Source organism: Drosophila grimshawi, unplaced genomic scaffold (assembly GCF_018153295.1).
Source record: "Drosophila grimshawi isolate 15287-2541.00 unplaced genomic scaffold, ASM1815329v1 contig_44, whole genome shotgun sequence".
In the NCBI taxonomy this organism is placed as follows: Eukaryota; Metazoa; Arthropoda; class Insecta; order Diptera; family Drosophilidae; genus Drosophila; species Drosophila grimshawi.
In genome coordinates, this window is record NW_025063240.1 from 6772670 (window position 1) to 6797265 (window position 24596).

General features: G+C 35.3%; 1 protein-coding gene across 1 annotated transcript; it reads right to left on the reverse strand.

The window, feature by feature from the left end:
• Positions 1-17340: 17340 nt before the first annotated feature.
• On the reverse strand, positions 17341-24075 carry LOC6557121 (tyrosine-protein phosphatase 69D). Its single transcript, XM_001985007.2, has 12 exons — positions 23869-24075; positions 22909-23011; positions 20797-22643; positions 20498-20725; positions 20184-20427; positions 19232-20120; positions 19001-19147; positions 18829-18939; positions 18582-18761; positions 18201-18508; positions 17993-18128; positions 17341-17927 (listed from the first exon to the last, which is right to left on the reverse strand). The coding sequence occupies exons 1-12, from the start codon at positions 23957-23959 to the stop codon at positions 17850-17852; spliced, it is 4362 nt and encodes a 1453-aa protein (XP_001985043.2). The 5' UTR covers positions 23960-24075; the 3' UTR covers positions 17341-17849.
• Between the last annotated feature and the right edge of the window lie 521 nt (positions 24076-24596).

Genomic DNA, 24596 nt, shown 5'->3' on the forward strand with positions numbered 1-24596 from the left:
TAAAATTCATTCAAACTTCAACTTATTGAGGGCGTGATAAAACCATATACACTTACATAGGATATAGTATATATATACGATATTATTATTCATTTGGGTACATTGGCTATACATGTAAATGATTGTACAATGATCGGTGCGCGGATCGGCCTTTGTTGTCATTTCAGTGAAATGAAAGTGCTTTCGTAAATGCACACTTTGTTTTGGTCTTTGTGCCGCCGACGAATCAATAAGAGTAATGCTATAAACCGATTAGTTGGACTGCCGTACAGATTCCCCCCCTCAAAAAAAAGAAGAAAAAAAAACTATTTAAGAATGAATAATTTGGATAAAAGAAAGTTGTGTTGATGTCTTCGCCTATAGGCCTATGCCAGCCATAATTAAATCATTGAACTGAAAATATGCGACGATACTGCGATTGACTTAAGCTGACAAACGTTATCCGTTCCAATTTCAAATGACGACAGAGTTTTAACGGCGCTGACAATATACGCCCGACATTTTATGTTTAGGCCCTTTGTCTGTTCCTACAATGGGGGACAAGAATCAACAAAGTGCTCGGCGCATGAAATAATAATTTACTTCATAAAAACAGACGTCAGCTTAATATTCGTTCGTTGAGTTCTTCGTATTTTTTGTTAAATTTTTTTTTTATTTGTTCGTCTTTTAAAATTTTGACTGTGCTACTGGTTTTTTATTCAAGACACCAGATTACGCTGCTTGTGTGGGATTGAGAGACACCTTTGTTGCCATAAGAAGTCGGCTTCGAGTTAAGCTGGAACCGTTCAATTGGTATACACACATACCACGGCAGTCGATTTTATAACTTTGTCACAATATTTCTATGGCATTTTATTTAATGCCGACATGGGCTTCAACAAAAAACCAAAAAAAAAGAAACCCCAAACTAAGAATTCAACAAATTGCTTGCTCATGTGCAAAAGTCATTTATCTGAAATCAATCAGTTGAATTTGGGTATAACAAAGTTAAAGTGAGGTAAGATGTTTACAGAAAACACAACATTTTCGATTAATTATGCTTCGTCTAATTTTGTTTTTATTTTGTTAACATCTTTTTTCAAGCCAAATTTTGAATCTTTGCTAAGCGCGAACATTTTACCTTCAAAATATGTGCAGTGAAAATATATTTTCGTCTGAATTTCAATCAAGGCTATTGTCTTGAAAAAAAAAACTACTACTTAATAAGTATTATGATAATTTTGCTGCAAAATTGCAGATTTAATATGGGTGGACTGAACTTGGTAAACAAATATGACGATAATGACACGTTATTAACAGCGGCATCGAAGGAATTTTAGACAATGCTGAGATCGGTGCAGAAATCATTTCTCAGTCGAGTTCAAAAGAGCAGGTTGCGCAAAAAAAAAGACGGCAAAATTAAACTTCCGTATTTAGCGAAGTGGAACTGCATTATTAAGTACAAATTTCAGGTGTGGTACCAAAAACTTTTAGCTTGTGATATTTGTTAGTCTCCGACAGTCAGCCGAGAAGCAAGTTGCAAGCTCGTAAAAAGTAGATGAGTTGAAAGTATATTTAAATACGTTAAATATACATTGATCAAATGACGAAAATAACAACATTGTTTCAAAGATAAAAGAGGCTTAATAACAGGGATAAAGTGCATAATAGTCGGGCTTATGCCGCAAATAAATACAGACATAAATAATACACTCTGACAAGTTAGTGTTGATGCATCCTTTCAACAAAATTACACTTCACACATATTTACTTATTACGTACATATTTTGACACGTGTGCCTGCGTAATTCAGACCACATCAGCGGTCGGCCTTTGATTTAAATTGTGTTTATGCAGCAAATTAAAAGATCAAAAGATATATATATTCCGCCGCATGAACAGCTACATTTATACATTGCATACATATGAGGACAAATTCAAAATTCTCAAGAAGGGAAGCATCCGTATTGAAGTGTCAAATGATTAAGGTAATTGTGAGAATTGCGTTTGTTGCAAAAGAAGCAAAGTGCAAGGGAATGTAAATTATATTCTACAAATTCAATGTGAATGCAAAAGAACAAATTGCTTGCCCAAATACGAAAGTCAATTATCTGAAATCAATCTGAATTTGGTTTGGATATAGTTAAACTACAAACTACATTTTCGTTGGATAATTAAGTATTATTAAATTGGTAGCACTTAAGGTTAACATAATAAGATTTTGTTAACAGCTTTTGGATGCGGTGATCAGCCATTAAAATAGTATAAAGAAAGCTAATATTCCAAAATAAAAGAGAATTATTGCACTTCTAGAAAATATTCTTGAGTGTTAAGTGTTAATACCTGCATATATCTGGAAGAAGGCCTTACAGTTCCAACTTCTTCTGCTCTTCTCCTCTTCTCTACTTGATGAAGTAACCAAGCAAAAAATAGAGCGCTTGCCAAATCGTACACCTACCAGCTGGGCACAATAATAAGGAGGAGTGCAGACCCTAACAGTTGTGGCCAGTTCGTGGAGGGAGTGCATCAGATCGTCTTTTAACAACTTGAACATGTGAATCAATAAGGCAGCCACATACATACATGAGTGTATGTGGGTGAAGCGTTTCTTGTCAGGAGGGAGTAACTACGACTACGACAGTCCTCACACCTCCACAAACTGCATCTCACACCTCTTCAGATACATATATATATATATATATATATATATATGTGTGTGTTTGAGTGTGATTGTATACATATATAAGTAAGCAAACAAGAGTCGAGCAGCATTGGAGTTACGGCAACCGAGATCGCTGTTTGCAGATAAGGCAGTTGGGATGTTTCTTATTGCATGTCGTGATTGTGTCAGTTTGTATGTTCCCACTGGCAGCACTTGCAACAACAACAACAGCAACAAGAACCAACAACAAAAATTAAGCAGCAACCAATCATTGTTAAATATATAATGCTTGCCCGTTTGTTTAAATTGAAAAGTTGTAAATTATCACAGGCACAGCATCAAAATCAAATCATTCCAATTAAATGTGAAACCATTTCGCCAATGTGAATGATATTCTTATTTATTTTGCTCAGCTCACAGCTCACAGCTCTGTGTTGCCATGTGTTGCATTTCGTGTATTTCGCTTTAAATGTGCAATTTCATTTGATTATTCAAACACTTTGATGAGCTGCACATGTAGAACATTTTAAACGTAGCCAACATAATATATATATATATCCTAAGTCAATATGATAATGTATAGAGGCAGACAGTTGTTGATGCAAAAAAAAAAAAAGGAACACAAAAAATGTATTTCACGCAAAACATGTAGTATAATGAGTTGTATACAACTACATATGTTGATTCCACCTGGGGATTGGGCATTGGGCATTGTTGACAGTGATCGCGCCACATGAGATGACGATATAGACAGAGAGTCGGCAGTCGTTAAGTGGCTGCTTACCCATATCATCGCGTTGTCTGTCAGACGAATACTATGCAGAGGTGTGCGTCAGATGCTTAATTTAAATTACTCGAGGGGCGGGACGAGAGCGATGCCTTCGAGCAGCAACATCAGCAGCACCAGCAGCCGCAGCAGCAACAGCAGCAGCACCAGCAGCAGCTCAGCATGAGTAGCTGCGATTTGACACCTCGACTGACAGCTGAAATTGTGGAAAATTATTGAGCGCATTGGAACCCAAGAGGGCGCCCATTAGATGGCTGCATTTTGAAGAAAACAGAAACAGAACGTCTTTATTTTATTCAGCGTATTTGGAAGTTGTGTGAACAGGGCTATCGTTGCCCCAAACCTCTAATTTATTCCACATCAAATTGCCGTATAATTAAAATGTTTTGCTACAAAAACCTGCACTTGGTGCTGATGCTGATGCTGATGTTGCTGCTGCTGATGCTGTTGCTGCTGCTGCTTTACGACTTCACAAACAAATAATCATATATTGTGTGTAACCTTATCTGGCCATAACTTTTATTTGCATTTGATTGCACTCTATTGAAGACAATCTTGCTGAGACACTAATGTTATTTACGCGTATGATTTTGGGCCTATGTATCAAGTATTGCTCTGCAATGTATGCAATAATAATAATAAAAATAAAACAAATGGGTTCTATAAACATCTTTGCTTTCCCCCCACCAGACAACTATAAAATTATCAATTTATTAATAACGACATTCTTAAATACAAGTATGACAAGAATGTTTACAGTATGTTCCTTATTAAGTCAAAAACATGTCCTTTTGCTTGTAGCACAACTATATTATTTGTGTTTTCGTACATTTTTAAAGAGCAAGGGTTGTAAATATAAACCTTGATCGTTCTTCGTATACCTTTGAGCAGAAATTGATCAAAGTGACAGGTGAAAAGTGAACAAGAAACAAGCAAAAGATAGTCAATCTCAAAACTCAAGAAAAGGGTATCCACTCGCAGAGGCCTCCATTAAGTTTCTACCCGCTGTCTGAACTATAGTTCGTCCAACAGCTCCATTTAAGGGTACCCAGTACATTATGTTAACAATGATGAATTCAGAACCATGTCTTTTGTCGCCGAAAACATTTACCGCAACGAAATGAACATAAAACTGTCATATTTTCTGATGACTTTATATTTATGAAGGCCAAAAATGTTGATCACAACAAATGAAAAAGAAGAAATCATAACAAAAACCAGTTGTTTTTGTGTGTGTTTCTCGAAATATTATTATGAATTCATATTCGTTGGACAAGACCCTAAGAAGGACTCTCTCTCTCTCTCTCTCTCTCTCTCTCACTCTCTATCTGTCTGTCTCTCTCTCTCTCTGTTGCTCTACGTAGGAATGAACATCGATTGTCAGAACACACAAGCTGTACGTGCTTTACATTTTAAACGATTGCGAAGTCGTCTGCACTAATTGATCGCTTCCGACCGTGGAACCTTTGGAGACGTTTGTCAAACTGGACCAAATGAAATGTAATGATGTTCCTTCATGTCAGCCAACTAGATTATTTCCTTCTGTCTTCTGTCGATTGTTAGTTGACATTTGTCAACGATTATTGTGATAATATACATGAGCAAGATTTTGGTTGCATCCGTATTTCATTCTCAGTTTTTATGATCAATGCGCAGCAATTAGTTGTTTTTATGGAGACAGCCAGCTAAGTGAACTTGATATAGGGTTCAAAGTATAATTATAAACTTATGACAATAATAAATTTTACTACTTATAGTAGTCCTAAAGCCTTCAGACTGAGTCTATAAAATTCGAGTAATTTATATCGACTCAGTAAAATAAAATATTTTAAGTAGAGTCTCGTCTCTTTTCGTCTCGTCTAATAATAAATTCCTTCCTTGAAGCATTTGGAGTTTAGTTTTTCTGAGTGTACACATAATGTGTTCATTGCCCAAAACATAAACCACATTCTACATTATTATTATTAACGTTCTCGACTTTAATTTCAAAGTTTATCACACGAGTAGCTCATTCGTATAACAATATTAACATTAAAATATGCATAATGCGTGTTCTTTTCCACTTGATTGAATAAATAAATACACACACAATGTGCTATGGCGAACATGCATATTTTGCTGACTAGGTAATACTTATGGGAGTATAAAAAGTGCTGCATGTTCCAGTTCCAGTTCCATTTGCAGTTGCAGTCGCAGTTGCAGTCCAGCTACTATTTAGCTGGGCTAACACGTGTCTGTTTTCATTTCGAGTCTGGTCAGATCCGATTTCCTGTTGTTGCTGTTGTTGTTGCTGTTGTTGTTGCTGTTGTTGTTGCTGTATGCCAATGTCGCCGCAATCCGAGTATGTTGACTAATGCCAATTGTTCACTGTTGTTTAACACCGAATTCCGGAACATATTCCAGGAATATGTTTTTCCCAAGCTTTTATTGCTGGTCGGCGACACCCGAGTTACAAAAATTGCCCCACGGACGACTCATATCATATTTTGTTTTAAATACATATTTTGATACGCAACAATTTGACAAAGTTGGCTTTGAGGTACACGTTTAATTGTGTTTATTCATACAATAAGCACAATTCAAATAGATTTTATGTATGTGCTAGACTTGTGCTATTTAAAGCGCTGACAAAGTATCTACAAGTTGAGCTTCATTGATCATATTGGCTCCATAACACTAAGTAATACCCTTACTATCATACCTTTCAATACATCAATTTTGTTGCACACATTACGACTAAATGAGTATTCAAGATATAAAAAAAAACTTGAAACGTTTCCCATTTTTATTATACATACGTATATCCATTGAGCACGTGTTGCTGTTACATATAATAAATTATGTTTTTTAACTTGCTGCCTTTTTTTGTGTGTGCGGCAAGTGAATTTAATGCTTTTATACATTGATTTTTGTAGCAAAAGTGGTGTTTTGCCTCTATGAAAAGGGAAAAGGGGAGTGGGTGTCGCCTATTCATGGTTTCAAACTATGAATGTAAACGGCTATACAGACCGTGTAGTCACACACATCCACATCCACACACATCCACACACACACACACACACACATAAATAGGTGAGCGTGTTCAGATGTGTAAAGGATTGTCAGGACGGTTGTCGCCACGCTTCTGGGGAAATGTTAAAATGAAACAATCTGCTACAAATGTGTAAAGTGTTCAGGCAACCGCCGCGCAGTCACCATCAATAAAATCATAACAGCGCTCAAAGCACTCCCGCCCCCCCTCCTCACACCCCTACGAAAGTGTTTCCAAATATTGTTGTGCTGGCGCAAAGGAGCAAAAGGAACAACGCCACATTTAGACTAGGATAGAAGCTGGCGCAAAAAGGCTTTTGAAAATAAATAGCTTCAAATGTGAAATGATTATTGACGCTTTTTATGTTTTAATAATGTGTCGGGAATATATATTTATATATATATACAAATATATATATATATATAAAAATATATGTATATTAAGGGTTAAATGAACCACCCACGTCACAAACACTCGTCGCATTTAATTCAATAAAACTTTCAAATTCGTTTTAAAACGACACCGGCTGTTCCAAATTTATAGCATTTTTCTTTTGTAACAGCCCCGTTTATTGCTTAAGAAATAGAAATGTACTTATGCCTGAATATCTCATGCCCAAGAGGCCAACACATATATAACAAAAAGAGTTAAGCAATTACTTAGCTAATAGATACCCTATACTCAGGACTGTCGCTACAATTAGAAAGGTTCTTTTCTTCTATAAGAAAAAGTATTTCTCAATAATAGAAAATATGTTTTAAAAATGTGGCGATTTCTAATGTTCAGGTTGAATTTTTGATATGATATATACGAACTACCAAAATATTCACAATCATTAGCTTCAATTCTTAAAAACAATTTATCTCAATAAAATATTCGTTGCATATCATTAGCCTATTAAAACTCTATACTCCATTTCTTTCCCTTGCTCTAGCTACAGGGTATTAAAGTGTTCCTTAATTTCCAGTCAATGTAATCTTTGACAAAATCAACCCTAAAAGCCGTAAAGGATTTTTAAGAAATCTTCTGTCAAATTATACTAGCGAACATGGATTTAAATGGTGAAAAAAACAAGGGTTAAACATAATGATTATTTTTTCTAATATCAAGTCAGTAAAACAAATTAAATAATATACAGGTATGGAGGATGTTTAGCTACTTAAATGATATATTTCCGAAACTCTAATTATATTTATTCATAAGCATTATGAAATATATTTGCAGTATTATCGAGTTTTCTTAGACATTGCTGACATTGGTTTATTTACTTTATGATATGTGACATATTGAAGGAAATAAATACATTTATCATCTCTCTGACCAGGAACCAAGCTAGACCACCCGTAGCCATTAGGCAGTAAGTGTATGAGTAAGAGCATACATCCTGTATTTTAGTGATGCGTTTGCATTTACGGCTGCTACCGCTGTGGTCCTGAACAAAACTCTTGTTTTCCTGTCGAAATTGCCACAATATCCTTTATGTCCATCGATATAACAGACAACACACATACACAGAGAGAGAGAGAGAGAGATATAGAGAGAGAGAGCTCTTATTGTTATATTGAACTTGTTGTTTTTGCTGCTGTAGTATAAATCCCATACTGTCAGCCTGTGTGCCAGTGTGGCCGCCAACTGTATTAAAACGTATACAAGAATAATACCCAAGTCATTTATCACTTGGCATATTGTCCGGCTCTCCTGCGATTGGCGTAGTAGCGAACCCATTTCCCGCTTCAGTGCCACATCTCCGTATTCATCTGTGTAGTCACATGCGTTTCGCACTACTATAATAATAATAAATAAATATCGAGCTCCCCGGCACGAGCAATGGTCCACGATTCAATAGGATGACCTTTTTGCTGTCATTTAATTTCGAGCATTGTCTATGCGCTTTGGGAACGGAAACCCCTAATCTGGCCATGATGTTATTTGAAGTGCTATCATTCCATCGGATGAGGTATTGGGGATGGAAATGGAATTGAGCGGTGGCGAAATATTGTTCGAGGTGTTCTTTTTTCTTTCTTTTCTTTTCCTTACATTTCTTTTCGTTTTTCTTCTCTTTTTTTTTTTTCTTTGCCTGCGTTGTATAAAAGAAATTGGAAGTCAAAATATTTACGGTCAGCATTTATCTTCATTCAAGAGTCGTCTGCGCGGAAAACCCCAGCTAAGCACATTTCTCTGCTGGTGGCCTGACGCTATAAGCGAAAGCCGAATAATTAATTAAGAATAAAAACTATTTAATATGAAGTATATATAATTATATCAGAAAATGTAATTATAAATTCGTTAATTGTTAATTAAATGCGGAAACTTGTCTTACTGTCTATGGTCTAGACTAGGAAAATTGTAATATTTCATTTAATTTCTATAGTTTCAATTTTTGCAACTCAACTCCGACTGTTGCCCACTAAGTGCAATACTTAAATTCATATATTATTGTATATGAATTTATTGAAAGACATCCCAGGAACAACCCCTAAAATGGAACTACCACAGAAGGGAATTCGCCTGTTAATGCTGAACACAATAATGATGTTGCTAATATTTTGCGTTACTTAAAAGGGACTTCGTGACGGTTTGACTTTCTGTGGGATAATCAAAATTATAATATGACTGATTACCCCAGCTCGAAGCCTTCGACATACGTACACATCAATTTTAATGTAGATTCATTCAAACACAGGCCGAAATGTGTTAGCCTAAAACATACATGATGTATTTTGGCTTTGTAAGGGGTTGATTTTCTTATCGTTCCCTTAAATGTCAGAATTTTAGCACTCAAGCGCTGTACAGTGCTGAAATATTAATTTAAAGGTAGAAAAATCAATAAGAATAATCCCATATCAATTGCAATGAAGATATCAATATTTCAATTTGAGCTTGAAATCAGAAGCATATTTTTTGTGCCTCTATAAACTGATGAAGGCATATTAGTTATATTTGTAATTTAATTAATATTTAATTTCAAATGAAAATATAAAATAAAGAATTTAGTAATTATGGGGGTATTGAATGGAAAATGATTCAATATTTATTACAACCCACAAAAAACCCAATCAGATCTAGGAGGGAAGATGAAAATGTGCTAAAGTCTCTAAACTTATCAATTAAGATAGGTAAAGTCCGCTTTTATTATTATTTGGCTTATATTTCCTGATGTTACATACTACAATATGCATACAAAAGTACAAATATTTTAATATCAAATTTGATTGGAGTTTTTTTTACTAATTAAGTCATTCAGTATGCATAAGCCATGAAACAGGATTATGGTTTACTTAATAAATAATAAATATATGCATACACAAACTGCTAGATATGAATCTACTTATTAAAGCCTATTATGAACTCTGAAATTTTTTCACTTGTTAAGGTCCTCTTCTCATGCAGTGAGAGTGGCCGGCATTATTTGGTGGGAGATAAAAACACGTGTTGACGTTACCACAAAGGCAAACAGCCCCAATGACATCAGCCCCATGCAGGACATACATACATGTGTGTAGCAGCTATGTGTGTATTGGTGTAGGTGTAGGTGTATTCGTGGTTCCCGTATCGTTAAAATGCATTCGAGGCTGCGGACCGATGCGGTCCTGCATCCTCATTAAAACAGTGCAACAAATGGAGGCGTGTGCATGGCTTCTGTCCCATCACGAAATTTCCATATTGAAATTGAATTTTCGCAATGCTTGTTGCGGTTTTTCCGCAGCGATGGGTGGAGGATATATGTGTGTGTGGGGAGGCGATGGGGATTTTCTTTTGGTCGCAATTTGCGAGTAATGTTAAAGCGTGCTGCTTATGCAAAACTGGAGCTGCTATTGATTTAACTGTCCATTCCACTTGCAGTGACAGCTTAAGCGACAGATACAACTCAGTCAAAAGTATATTTAGCTGACTATATACATTTATTTGTATACGCAATATATACGTAGATATGTATGTACATGTGCTGTGTATTCACAGCTTGGAAGTGTTAAAAGCTCGGGATAATTTAATTAAAATTGTAAAATATTTGGCGGATTTTGCATAAGCCTGCCAAATCCCATTAATTCAGAAAGCAACCCATTGTTGACCGCAACACAATCAAAATATGCAAATTTATCGCATTAACTCGCGAAACTTTCAATGCTAGCAACGAATGGGATAACAGCGGCAAAGAAAGCCCAAGCTCCAGCTAGTAAACAAATACCAGAGCAATTTAATTGGGAGACGACCATCAGTAACTTTTTTTGGGGCACATCCATTTCAAATATGTATGTATATGCTAAGATACCCACGGGGCGTGTTGCTGGGCGGTTCAAGATCATTGGGGGTCCTTGGGAGCAGTGCGTGTTTAACGCAAAGTAACTTGACTTTTTTCCACCCCAATTTTACGAATTTTGTAAGCTCTCAATGTAGTAGTAGAAGCAGTAGCTCAGCCAGACCATTTCAAATTCAAATCAGAATTATTCAGTTTTCAGTTGCTTTCTTTTTAATTTTTGGAATATTTTTAGTTAAATCGATGAGCAACTAATAGAAAAAATTGAAAACAGGGAATCGTCTAGTCAGCTAGAATCTGCTTTAGAATTAAAAAAAAAAAAATAAATAAATAAAGATTACAATATATTTCCAAAATATAGAAATATTTGTAGATTTTTGGAATTTATTCCTATGTTCTAACCGATTTTTCTTCTTCTTAAAATATAGTTTTGCTATACTTGTGTCTTAGTTTTTTTTTGTCGATTTTATGTATTCCAAAATAGTCATTATAAAAGGTCTCTGATTCTGAGAACTATCTTCTCTAAACTATAACCTATGTAGCCGCACAAGCTTTGAAATTCTTCTAAAAGAAACATGTGTTCGCATTTGTAATTCAACCTTGATGAAATCGCGCTTAGCTGGCAAGTAATGTAATGTAAATGTAATGAGAAAACATCATTAATTTCGGTAGACAGGAAATCCTTTTTAAATTTAATGTACGCAAGAGGGATATAAAATTGTCTCCATAGCCATTATTGGCTTTCGGAAAACCTTTTTTGCCTATTCTAATCCTTCAATGCATCTAAATGGAATCAAATCCGAAAATTGGATTGAAGAGCAACGCCCACTCTTTGTATCACACCAGCAGACACAGCCAAATCGCAGAGACAGAGCCGTACACATTTATGGTTATTTGGCCGTTCCACCCAGCCCACCCAACCCCCGTTCCATGGTTTTAATGTGCCAGCCAAATGCTCAATTGCGGTATCCCAGGACATGCCGAAGTGAGCAGAATAGGGGATTGCCCAAGGACTCAACACCATTGTGTCCTTAGCCAAAGTGGCCGACGATGACGACGATGCTGCAAATGTAAACAGCAGAAAATGGAGATTCAATTACTTAAACGGTTAGAGTCCATTGTTCAATATACTTGTGTATGTACACAAATTTGCATATTTCTTATTTTTGTTTGTCTACATCCTAGGTGCGATATCCAAATGACTAAAGTGATACACACTTAGAGCACATGTTGACTTAACTGGAGCATATTTTGATGAAACATCAAAGCTTAACAACATTTTTACGCAACTTAAAACTCAGTTGATTATCACTCTTCTGCACTCGGAAAAGAAAATCGACAAGAAACCTGGAACTAGAAAGTAAGCTTTTTAAAAATATTTGAATATATGAAATCGCAAAATGCTTAACAATAATATAATTAACAAAAAAATACGCTTATATAAAAAAAAAGGAAATTATACATATATTTTTTTTACATTTTTTAAAAATATATCCTGTAATGAATAGCAGAAAAAGATTGTTTTTTTAAAAAAGAAAAACTTGCTTTTTAGAAATATACTTTCTGAATACTAAGCTGATCTTCACTTGGCACCAAAAGAATATCGAAGGTTAATTTTTTTCTGTGTGTAGCGGCATATTTTTTAATGAACATTTTAAAATATAGTTTGTCTATTTTGAAATTAAAGCAAAATATTTCAGTTACATACTTAAACCAAACGTCAATATGCACCATTTCCGCACGATTCCCTATTTTTGGCTTGAGTAATAATAATTTATGATTGTGCAGCAGAAGCTTCACCAGATTGGTGTGAGCCGCCAAAGCCAAAGTCAAAGCCAAAAAAATGAAACAACTAAAAAAAAAAGAAGAAAATCAAAAGAAAAAAAACTACGTCATACTGCGCAAACTGTGTCTGACCTGCACAGCAGGCGCTGGCGGAGTTTTGTTCTTATCTTATCCTGCCTGTCGTGCTTGGAACAGAGAATATGTTCTTATTTGTGAAATTGCTTACTTGCGCCGATCAGAGACTAACTAGTTTCTACCATGAATGCTGCTGTTGTTTGTCCGTCTGGTGTCTGGTTGCTGTCCAAGTGCGCCTTGTCATTGTGGTTATGTTTGGGGATTGTTTAACAACAATATATGCAGACAAAGAAACAAACAAGGGATTACTTGAAACTCGTTGATGGCTTGGTGCCATACCAATATCTTGGCAACAAGCCTCGGACCCCCTGGTGACAAACACAGCCACATCCGATGTTCTTTCACCTACATAAGGATGTTTGCACTCCAACATCAAAAGCCTACAACGATAAAAATCAAATATCCGTCGAGAAAACTTAATTCACCAAATCGTACTCGTCTTTGATCTAGGGACCAGCCAGAAGTTGTTAATTATTAGAAATAAAATTATCTAAGAACAACCTAACGATCATATAAATATATATTAATTATTAAAAAGAAAATCATCAATATACAAGATTCATCTGCAAATATTAAAGACTGCTATATACATAAAACCAGATCAGCTATATCTGCAAGCATTTGTAACTTTAATACCCACTTTGTCTGTGCAAAGGGTAGAACATTATTTAATGTCTTACCTTTCACTTCAACATATCTGCCACCCAATCGATTGCTGACAGTTCTTTTCGGTAGCGAAATTAATTTCAACTTTTCAAACCCCTTGCCTTTGCTTGTTAAAATCACACCCAAACGAATTAAGACACGTGTTTGAGCAACTTGATTTTGTGCAAAGAATGCTTCCAACCCTGCCGACATACATAGTCAAAGTCTTACGTTCGGGGGGATCCATGCTGTGAGTTAATTCCTTTCGATGTGGTTATGAATTAGGCACAACTCATCATTTGCAGCATCTGTGACTGCAGCATTGGTGGATTGGTGGGAATAGGATGGGCGGATTGGGGTGGGGTGGGACCGGTCCGCCTTCACAAATATCGCATCAGACTCACAAACTTTGTGTTAACACCCAACAGCATTGCATTGCCGAAAGCCATCAGGAAGAACAATATGGCACGTGACACGTGCTTTACTGCTGCCCAGCGTCGTTATGTGACAACAAACAAATAAAACGTGCACCTCACACACACCCCCCCAACCGCCCTCGTTTCGTTCCATACTCGTATGTTGCAATGTTAAAAAACATAATGCCCAGCATACTATAAGTTTCCCACTAACAATGCGATTTATCATGCTATAAGAATTGTATTCTTCAGTCATATGTGTTGTAAGTAAGACGAGCACTTTCTGCTTTCTTTTCAATAACTTAATACCCTTTTATGTTTTTCTGAATTACAATTTGCTCTACATTATATAACAGTCCAATACAAATCTTGTTCCTTAAAGCACCCCAATATATGTATAAGAAAGGAAGAATGTTCCAGTCAGCTCGACTGGGCGATATCCTGACCCCCATCTGTCAGATATATTAAATCGATTAAAACACTTATTCTTGTTTCATTGCCAAATTTGAATGGGTAGGCAACTGCACACTAAAAATTTAAAGTCTCTAGATTTTATATTCTCTTTCTCTGTATATATAGGACTTACGGTTATAAATATTGACTCGACTTTTGATGCTCTTCTGAAATAAATATTCTGTATGGAGATGCTTCCTTCTACCAACTCCAAACTTTTCTACAACTTCATTATTCAGCTTTTACTTATTTTCAAGCACCGAAGATTCCGTACCCTTGTAGACCAAAGCCAAATTGCCGTCATCTAAATTTTGTATTCATTCAAAAATCCGAACGAGTTTTCCTAGTAATGTTAAATGATATCGTAATCGGATTTTGACCTCTTTGGTGACCTCTTTTATGGCTTAAAAATGTCAACGCTGTCTCCTGGTCAGTTTTTCAATTACTTTAAATTTAAATTGATATATCAAATTTAATTTGTATTTTAATTTATTTTGTACTTTTTGTGTCGAAAAAAAAATATATATTTATTTTATACTGTTCAAGCCTAAAAGTAGGCACTGAACAGGCAACAGCTGCTCCCATTCACCAACCGTTGGCAACGTTTACGATATGTGGCCTAAGTTTGTTCAAGTAACCGAATTCAATAGAAATTATGCCTTGAAGCGAAAAACAAGTGTTTGTTTTCAACTCCTCACTTTGTACCAGCACTGTGGAAATCAAGGAGAAAGATATACTACAATTGAGCAGTTATTCAAATTTCACCACGAATCATCAATTTAATATACATCATACACACGTTTAGAGCCGGGCAGTATCCGTTGATTTCTGATGGTATTTGTACTGGACGACTTAAAACACGCTTAGATGGGGTGAGTTTCACACAGGGGTTACTATGTAGCCAACATCGCTGACTCTGATTCTCTCCGGCCCAAAAGGGGCAAAGGCATGCGCGCTGGGTTTTATTAAGGTAAACAAGGACCGACGTTCGGTATTTGTGTTTGTTTTTACATCACTGTCAGTGCGCTGAGCACTGACTTTGACACGTTTTCTGACTTAATTTTAGTTTATTGCTTTTTCTCTGTGTGTGTCTGTGTGTGTCTGTGTGTGTCTGTGTGTGTCTGTGTGTGCATGCGGTGAAAATCATTGAGCATAGAGAGTCCTGTGCGCATACCACCCGTTCGACTGCAGTTTATGGCCAACACACACAGCGCAGACAAGAGTTGTTGCGACGTTTGTCACAGCCAAAGTCGACACGTGTTGCGGATGATATCCTTGCCGAATTGTGCTCCTTGTGCTCTTTTGAAGTCGCCCACTGACTGACTTTGCCTTTTGCGTTGACTTCTCTCCCAATTGGCGGGGTCGTCACTGATGCTAAGACGTGAAATTAAGTCAGCCTCCGTTTTTATTTTGGGGGTTGACGGCATGCTTTCAGAGCTCTCTACTTATGCATTTCACAGATATGAAGTTTTCTGTTTACTGTTCTCACGCTTGTGACTACCAAATGACGGATTGAATTAGGCAAATATTTGTTTATAGGGCGCTGGTCGCAATATATACAAGCCAATGTATGTACCCTTATTAGATAACATTGACTAAAGCAGCGACACAAGTCGCTTGATTAAACCCCACTGATAATGATAATTGTATATATTTTTTTTTAATATATTCATCTATTTTTGTTTTTTGTTGTTATTTGGAATAAGTTATAAATGTATTGCACGTGCCACTGCTTATCGTTATGATAAGCTAAAAAGGTGCATAAACTCGAATAAATTATGAGATTGGGCCAACATCAACATCTATATTTATTCAATTACCCTATATAATATGACTGAATTTCCGATTTTGTATAGAAACTTTAGAAATATGATATTTTTTTACTTTCGTACATATCAATGAAGCATAAATAAAATATTTATGAATGCATATTAGTGTTTATATTTTTGCACAATATGAAGTCAATCTATTACTCCGATACCAAAGTAGAAGGGTATATTATGTTTTATTGGACTGCTACGCCCCTACTTGCCGGCTGGGAAGTCGATAGCATCGATAAAACTCTAATCTCCCACAATTAGAAAGCTGGAGACACCAAACTTGGAAGAACGATTAAGCGTGACACTTTCCTTTAGCAACAAGCAGTTTTTATTATGAAGTTGAAGGTAGAATCACGTTTGCACCTTTAAGCGTAGTATTTATCTAGAGGTCAAACCATGATTGAAAAGTCCTTATTTTTAATTTCTGTTAATTTTGACTTAGTTATAGCTCTGGTAAATTTTAAAATAAGAGAATCACTGTTTTTTAAGTCGATTGAGTTTTGGTTCCATAATATATTAAAATATTATAATTTTTAATGTAGTATTTAGATACGATTCCTTGACCACATTAACCTCATCCACCTTGAAAAAAGCCTATATCTCCCGCGGTCTTAGAATTATCATCGCATCACACAATTTTATAGGTAGAGTAACCAAATTAAAAAGGTAGATTAATGAAACCCTTTTGGGTGGTGTTCAAATAGTAATAAGTAATTAAACAAGAAACAAACAGATCATTAGATGGACATCAAAGTAATTGTTTTTGCAAGGCAAATACTCATCCTCCCAATACCGAATATATTTCATGTACAAATGAATATGCTAAATGATTTTTATCATTCTCACAATTTTACTCATTTAATACAAAATGGATGTATACAAAAAATTCATTAAATTTTTAAACGTTATGCGGACCGAGTGGCCGTTCACAAGTGTTTACACAAGTCTTGAGTTTTAACTGAAAACATCATTTTCAGTTTGATGATGAATTCAAGTGCATGCCACGTTTCTCTGTTGCCGACATGCAGAACGCTTCTGTGCAGTCGACCCGACAGTATTTGCACAAAAAAGTTAATTAATTTAATGAAAGGTCCGCAAACTAGTGTAACAAGTTCAGTTGTCGTATACGAGTACATTTGTAATTGCATAAATAATGACTTGTGCCCTTTTCCTAAAAGGGGAAAAAAATACAGATAATGGATGCATTATATATATATTCGAATATACCCTGCCCATTACAAGTTTTAATTTTTGCACCATACCCACCCCAAAAGTATGCAACCATTTTTAAGTATACATTTTATAATGACCATTAATTCGAATTTCCACCCCTCATAATATGAAATGTATTTTTTTTTGCCAGATTTAAGTTTTTATTATGCTGAAAACAGTCGGCTTCTTTTGAATTGTTTATTTTGGGTTGCCGCTTAGGTGTATTACATCGGTTTTAGCTCTGAAAATATATATAAATATAGTTGGGACCTTATGCAGTCCTGGAAATAAAGATTTGGTGGATCTTCTGTTAGTTGATAGTTGATATTTGTTTCGCTTGTAGCTCTAAGCTGTTGTGCTGGTTTTCTTACATGTAAAAGATACATATTTTATTTATTATTAATTTACACGAAATCTTATAAAATAAATTAATATTCTTCCTTTGGTAGCTTTATCAGTATAAATACGCACATACAGACATACAAATATATGTATTCATACATGTAATTGTATAAGGTTAAAAATAAATTGGTAAAAAAATGTATACATTCGCCGCACTCAAATACATACTATATGAAGTTTCTTGAAATGTACATTATTATAATATCTATGTATATATTGTATGTGTAAAGACATCTACACTTCTTATGAGTACATCAATTTTATCGTTTAATCCTCAATATTTTCCGATAATTTGTGTAGATCTGAATAGTTTATTATGGCGCGATGTAGGAACTCGTATTGTGCCTGGAATAATATATTAAATTTAATTAGTATTATATTGTAAACTATAGATTTCCGGATATACTTACGAATGAATTTAAAAGTCCTGGTCGTTGAGATCGCAATTTTCTTGTTGTTGAACATATATCTACACTCTTCTCCAGTCTGAGATGCTGAACCAAAATGCACATGGCAACAAAAATTGAACTTCGATCAGTGCCCAAGCTGCCAGAAATCAAATAAAATATTGTTGCAATTTAATACCTATATACAAGATCAATCAGAAAATGAGTTTACCTGCAGTGAACTGTGAGGGGAGATCGGCAACCAATATTTTTGTGATTTTTATAATGCTTGTGAGCTTGGTCAACCAGCTCGATTATGCCCCGACACACTTCAGGAACTTCTCCATCGACAGTGGGCCAACCATTATATTGGAATTGAGTCACCTTAAGGGTATCGTCTATTTTGCAATTCGTTACATAGAACTCTCGCCGAGTATAATACGGGCAACTTTCACTGTGTACGTATTTTACGAGTATTTGATCATATTGAATCTCATCATCGGCCCAATAACGTGGACATTTCCTGGGACCGTCTCCAATCTATAATAGTTGTCAAATTAATCATGTAATTAATAAGATGCAAAAGACATTTTAGGCTTGCTGCAATGCTCACTTCAGATATCATAATTAGTGTAGAAACACTTTGCTCCGAAATCATTCTCCAAAAATCTCCAATTGTATTTTCCAAAGGATCTTGTGCAATTATAAATGATTCAGTATTATCATATCCTTCAATAAACGAAGCATTTATGTATGTCGAATTATCTTTCATTGGAATTGGGCTTAAAATAACCTGGAAAGCAAAAAATACCGGATTAATAAATAGATAAAATGAGTTGGTTATACAATTTAAAGCTTACTCTATTACGATCGTATGGAATAACATCATGGCACCTGTTCTTCGAAGTATTCTCTTCAACTTCGCCAACGCTGCAAGACTTATTTATCTCATCCGTTGTGTTAATTAATTTCTTTAATTTGAGAAGGATTATAGAAAATATATTGATATAAGCAAATAATTGTACGACAAACCTCAAATTCTGTTTCCAGCAAGCTTTTTCCTTCATTGGGCTTAAATTTTAAGGACTCGATGGTTGATGGCAATAAATTTAAGAGTATATCCGTATTTCCATATGTGGCAGTGTCCAACAATGCGCGGTATAGAAAAATGTATTGTTTCTGTAAATATGACATGATCTTAATGAATGTCAATCGAAAATCTAAAACTAAATTGTATATTATAAAATATTTATGTTGACTTACCAGCGATTGGACCAAAAAATTGCGCTGATGGCGTAAATCACACACGGTATTAAAAATGGATACCATATTTTCTTCCTCCAACTGTTGTACAAGAGAGTCCAATGCCACAAGGGTACCAGTTCTGCCAACACCTGCGCTGCAGTGCACCAAAATCGGTCCCCTTTGCACCGAGTAAACTGAATTTATTTGGCGTATAAACTTGATGATGCCATGCGGATGCTCTGGTGCCATGAAATCCTTCCAAGTTAGATAGTGGTACTGAGTTATTTGCCTATGATCTTCCTCGTCACCGATTAAATTTGATTTTGTGACATCTAATGACCGTATAATGTAGTCACCAGTTTTACGTTCAGCTGTAAAATTGACGGTTATTTCGCCAAACTGTTTGGAGTCGAAAACCTTTTCTGGCCAATATTTCGCGCATTTGGATTTGTTATATTCCTCTAGATTTGTAAGCATAACTATGATCTCTAAATGCTGTTCCCATATCATTCGCCAAAAATCGTTGATTGTGGTTTCCATTGGACCCTGAGCGCATATAAATTTCTTTCGTTCCTTATATCCAATGACAAAATTGGCATTTATATAATCAGTACATTGATTTCCGTTGGTTGGCGATAATTTAACTCTAGTTTGATCGTATGCTTTTATATCGGGATATCTATTCTTGCAAGCATTTTCCTTCATGTCGCTATTTTTCGTTGTTCGATCAGTAAAGCGATTTGGAAGCATTTCATATTCTCGAAGGAAACCATAATCCGTATCCTTATGTCGATTCTTGTACGCAGTAACTAAATCTGATTTATGAATAGGTCCTGTATCAAAGCCTTTCTGATTGCCAGACCCGATAAACTGGCTATGATTATTGATTCGACGTCCAAAAAGGGCTCTGAAATGATGAAAAATCATTCCTATAGACATAAGTTATACAGCGAGAAGCAGTAACAACTACCTTAACGAATCTCTCAAGGTCAGCGTATCTTCGTCAGGCATCGCGTTCTTTGTCTTCTGATGATGGATAATCCAAAATATTAAAAATATTATAATAAAGCCAAACGAAATAGCAACAGCTTTAATGCCGATATTCGTGTAAAACTTGGAATCATCTAGGGAATGAATTTGCTCTGCTTCAGTCGCAGGCGTAATCACATCGAAGTAGTCGCTATATGCCATGCGTACCGTATTTCCGGATCGAACTGTATTAACAAAAACATTTATTTAATTATTAGCTTGTCAGCTTGCCAGTTATTTTAATCAACCACCTACCAATTATCTCAAGGAAACCGGTGTAGTTTGCATCAATATCTATTTCTCCATCATAAATAGTTCCGATGTTATTTGAATTGGACATGTTTGTGTCTTCCCTCCCCATGGCAACTGTAGGATTTCGTCTTATTCTCATTTTACTTCCCAAAACTTTCAGTGCATGCTCTGTCAAATTTGCATCTTTAAGTAGTTGTTCTTTTTGAATCTGTGCTGGATTCTGGACGGATTCTAGAAAAGGTCAAAATGATGTGGTTGAAAATATATATCAAAATATAAGTAAGATTAAAAGGCGTGTTTACCTGTTTTTAAGGCACTTTCCACTTTCCGTAAGAATGGTGCACCGTCCAAGCATTTGCGACAAATGTTATCATTGTCGATGAGTTCTTCTTGTTTATTAAGAAATCGGGTTTCGTCTCCCAAAAATATTTCCGATTTAAAATATCGATTGCTAAGCATTTCAGCTAAATATGCATAGCTATTAGATTTGTTACTGTTATTATTATTGTTATTACTGTTGTCATGCAATTCAGCATAAGTAGCAATATTTAGTTTATCCGGAGTTGGGAGTTCGCTATTTCCGTTCAATATTTTGACAAGATAGAGTCGAGAGCAACAAATGGGTCCATTTCTTTCACTTATCTTGGGTAAATATAATTTTAAGACATATTTTGGGCCATTCTTAACCTTTGTCCACATTGTCTTTCCAATTGTTTCAGGCGTTGATATCGGCATAAAACAATTTGTTACCGCTGCCTCACCATTTTTCTTATGCCTCGTAATGGCGGAAACGGTAACAGTATAATTTGTATTTGGACTAACGCCTTCATAGACCGTCTTATGACTGGGCTCATCCACGCGACGTATTTTGGGGCCCCACTTCTCGCTGAACACAGTGCCCTCGTGGGTATACGTATAGTTCCCCTCCAAGATAATTAGATATGAAATTATTTTGCCATTTGGTGTTTGGGGTACGTTCCAGCCAATTGATATGGAATTGAGACGGGAAATGTTCTGTTGATTGCAATGAATTTTCAAATTGGTCGGTTTCGTTGAGACACCGTCCATTGTTGTGCCATTAACAACTTCAGACCATGGACCGCAGGTCTTGGTTAGATCACTGCATGCCCGCACTTGAAATTCATAGTCAGTGGCTGTCTTCAGTTTATCAAACATATAGGGTAGATTTCTTGAGTTCTGTTGGTAAATCGCTTTCTCGATTAATTTCGGCACGTCGCCCGATTCGGAAACGGTCAATTCATAGTATTGAATATATTCAATTAAATCGTGCGATGGTGGACTCCAGCCAATCGTAATTGTCGATGCCGTGCTGCCCGTTGTTTCCACTTTGGGTATAAAAATTGGATCATGATCTAAAGTCGTCACACTGAATGGATACTGATTTGGGATGCCATCACCGATTGAGTTCTTTCCCGTAATACGTAGATTATAGGTTGTATTTGGGCTGAACGCATCCAGGACGCTGGATGTGCTATTACCGCTGATTACTTCCTTATAATAGGTGAATGTCGGCGAGCCTTCTTGCGAATACTGTATGAAGTATTTTTGTATGGGATCGTTGCCATCGTTGACCGTCCAATTTAGGAATATTTTGCTAGCACCAACAGCTTTAACATAATCAATGCTAATTTGTGGCACTTCCATTACAAGTAATGCGATTTCTTTCGAAATAATCTCAGCCTCATTTTCCCCATAAAAAACACATTTATATGTGCCATTCTCCTTTTTATACACCTCGGTGAATTCTAATGTGAAGTTCACTTGCGTATCGCTCAAGCGATGTATGGTGGAAAATGTGTCGAGGAAAGCAAAAGCGCTTCCATCTTTAAGCCATTTGAGCTGCTTTTTTGTGGTAATGTTTTGTGGATAAATATCAAATACACAATATATAATGGCACTTTGTTTGATCTTTCGCTTTATGTTTTCGACGGTGCTCTCAACAATTTTTGGTTGAAGATATGGCTGCAAATTGTATTCAACGGTTGCATTAGTCTGAGGATTTTTACATATATAGTTTCCACTATCCGAAATGTTCACTGCACGTATGTGAAGAATATTTTTATACGTTTTTATAGTGTCCAAATTGCCATTTTCATCCGCACTTGTAATATCAGCTGTTTTTGTAAATCTGTAAATATAAATTCACTCATTAATATTGTAGCGACAATAAAATAAACTATTGCAACACGTTCTTTGTTGAACATACATAGAATGGGAACGGGAAAGATAAGGTTAGTAAATTGAGTTCAAATTAAAGACTGGCTGCTAACATTGGAAGCTTCGTGGAGTCCATAACAATGCCTGCCGATGATAATACATGCATACGGCCTTTAACGAATCTGAGTTGCCTCATGCCTACAAATCTTTAAACATATCAATAAAGTGTGACGCACCTGTTATCAAACTTATGGTTGGTTAGATTATTAAACGTCCATGTTGCAGGCTCTTGGTCAGTTGTACATTCAAAAGTCGAGTTTCTTCCAATTTCAACCCATTCTGAAATAGAGAAGAGAGCAACCAATATATTAAATATAAGATTTTCAAATGCAAATACTCTTAATGTAATATAATAAAAATAATTTAGCACTACAATTTTTACAAGCAGGTTACAAACAATATTGCCATTTATTGTAATTCAATATTTTCATATAAATACAATTAACATGTAGAAAATAACATTAGTTTTTGTTGTAAGTTTGTATATTTAATTCTGGCGATTACAAATTTTATTACACATCCCCCAAACTAGCTGCTGTTGTTGTCTTTTTTCCTCTCACACACTACTACTATACTTAATTTAAAGTCGTAAAAAATGTATGAATCATTGTATCTTCTAGTTGAGCAACCCAAAATTCTTAATTGTTGTCATTTTGATTTATATGCCCACAACAAAACACATTTGTTTTAAGAGATAAGCCTAACAAAAATTTGTTTCACAGTTGATTTATCTTATCTTATTCAGTAAGAAAAAAGGGTGTAGACGCTACCAAAAATAATACTAATCAGTTCTCTAAATCAGACAACTCCAAATTAAAAGCGTAAAAAATGACCATCGATTTCGAATAATTTCCGCTTTAGCTCTGTTTTTTATAAAGATACAATCAAAGATAAACTTTTTTGTATTTTTTATTTGCAATTTGAAAGCGGCTTTTTACACCTTTTATCCTTACTACATACATATGAGTCTGTGGGTGTATGTGTCTGTGGGTGTGTGTATATATTAGAGTACACACTTGTATGCGAGCATTTGTATCTAACTGTATACAAAAACAAAACAAAAACAAAATCAAACATAAAAAATTAACGTTTTAATTGACTTCTTTTATAATGCATAGATATTTGAATTTAGATACCTTTACTGAATCCTTTCGCAAATAAGTTAGTAAATAAAAAAAATATAATTATCACATAGGCATCTCTTCGGTGTTCGTCAAAACACGCCATCGCCTTAAAACTATGTGGGTCCTTTTCAGTAATTCAAAGGGCACAGATAGTCCCTCTCCGTTTTGTATAAATTTCACTGCAGCACACTTTTATAGCCACATAATTAAAATCTTATTTACGCTGCTCGTTTAGTTAATACTGGCTGAGTTCTTTTTGGCACAGGCGATTTAGTGTTGAAAAACATAATAAAAAAAAGTATTCTATGAATTTATCTATCACACAGAAAGAACCATGAGAACATTCATCGTTTTTGGAACACAAGAGAGCGAAACATAACAGATAAAAGGCTCTACAATTATATAGTTTTCACTCACTTCACAATTTTCGACTCTTAACATTTAAAAATGTAAAAGACTGTTGCCTTAATTTTTATCTGATTTAATTTGCTATCCCAAAATGTGATATATAAAGTATATTTCAACATGAATGCTGCTTTGTAAATTAGAGAATTAGTCCTTGTGCCGTTGCCCTTTAAATAAATTAGTTCTATAAATGTAAGTGACCAAATTACAATGAATATTCAATTACTTGTTGAGAATAACGACTTCTTACTATATAAATAATTTTATATTGATTCAAAAAATTTTAATCGTTTCATTCCATTGAAAGTATAAATTCTGCAGCTATCTTGACGCTC

Excerpts from the sequence above, each read along its gene's own strand:
- LOC6557121 (XM_001985007.2), bottom strand. The coding sequence starts at position 23,959 with ATGGCGTGTTTTGACGAACACCGAAGAGATGCCTATGTGATAATTATA. Across the intron at positions 23,012-23,868 it reads TGCGAAAGGATTCAGTAAAG|AATGGGTTGAAATTGGAAGA; the intron begins GTATCTAAATTC and ends TCTCTATTTCAG. Across the intron at positions 18,762-18,828 it reads TTCCATACGATCGTAATAGA|GTTATTTTAAGCCCAATTCC; the intron begins GTAAGCTTTAAA and ends TTTGCTTTCCAG.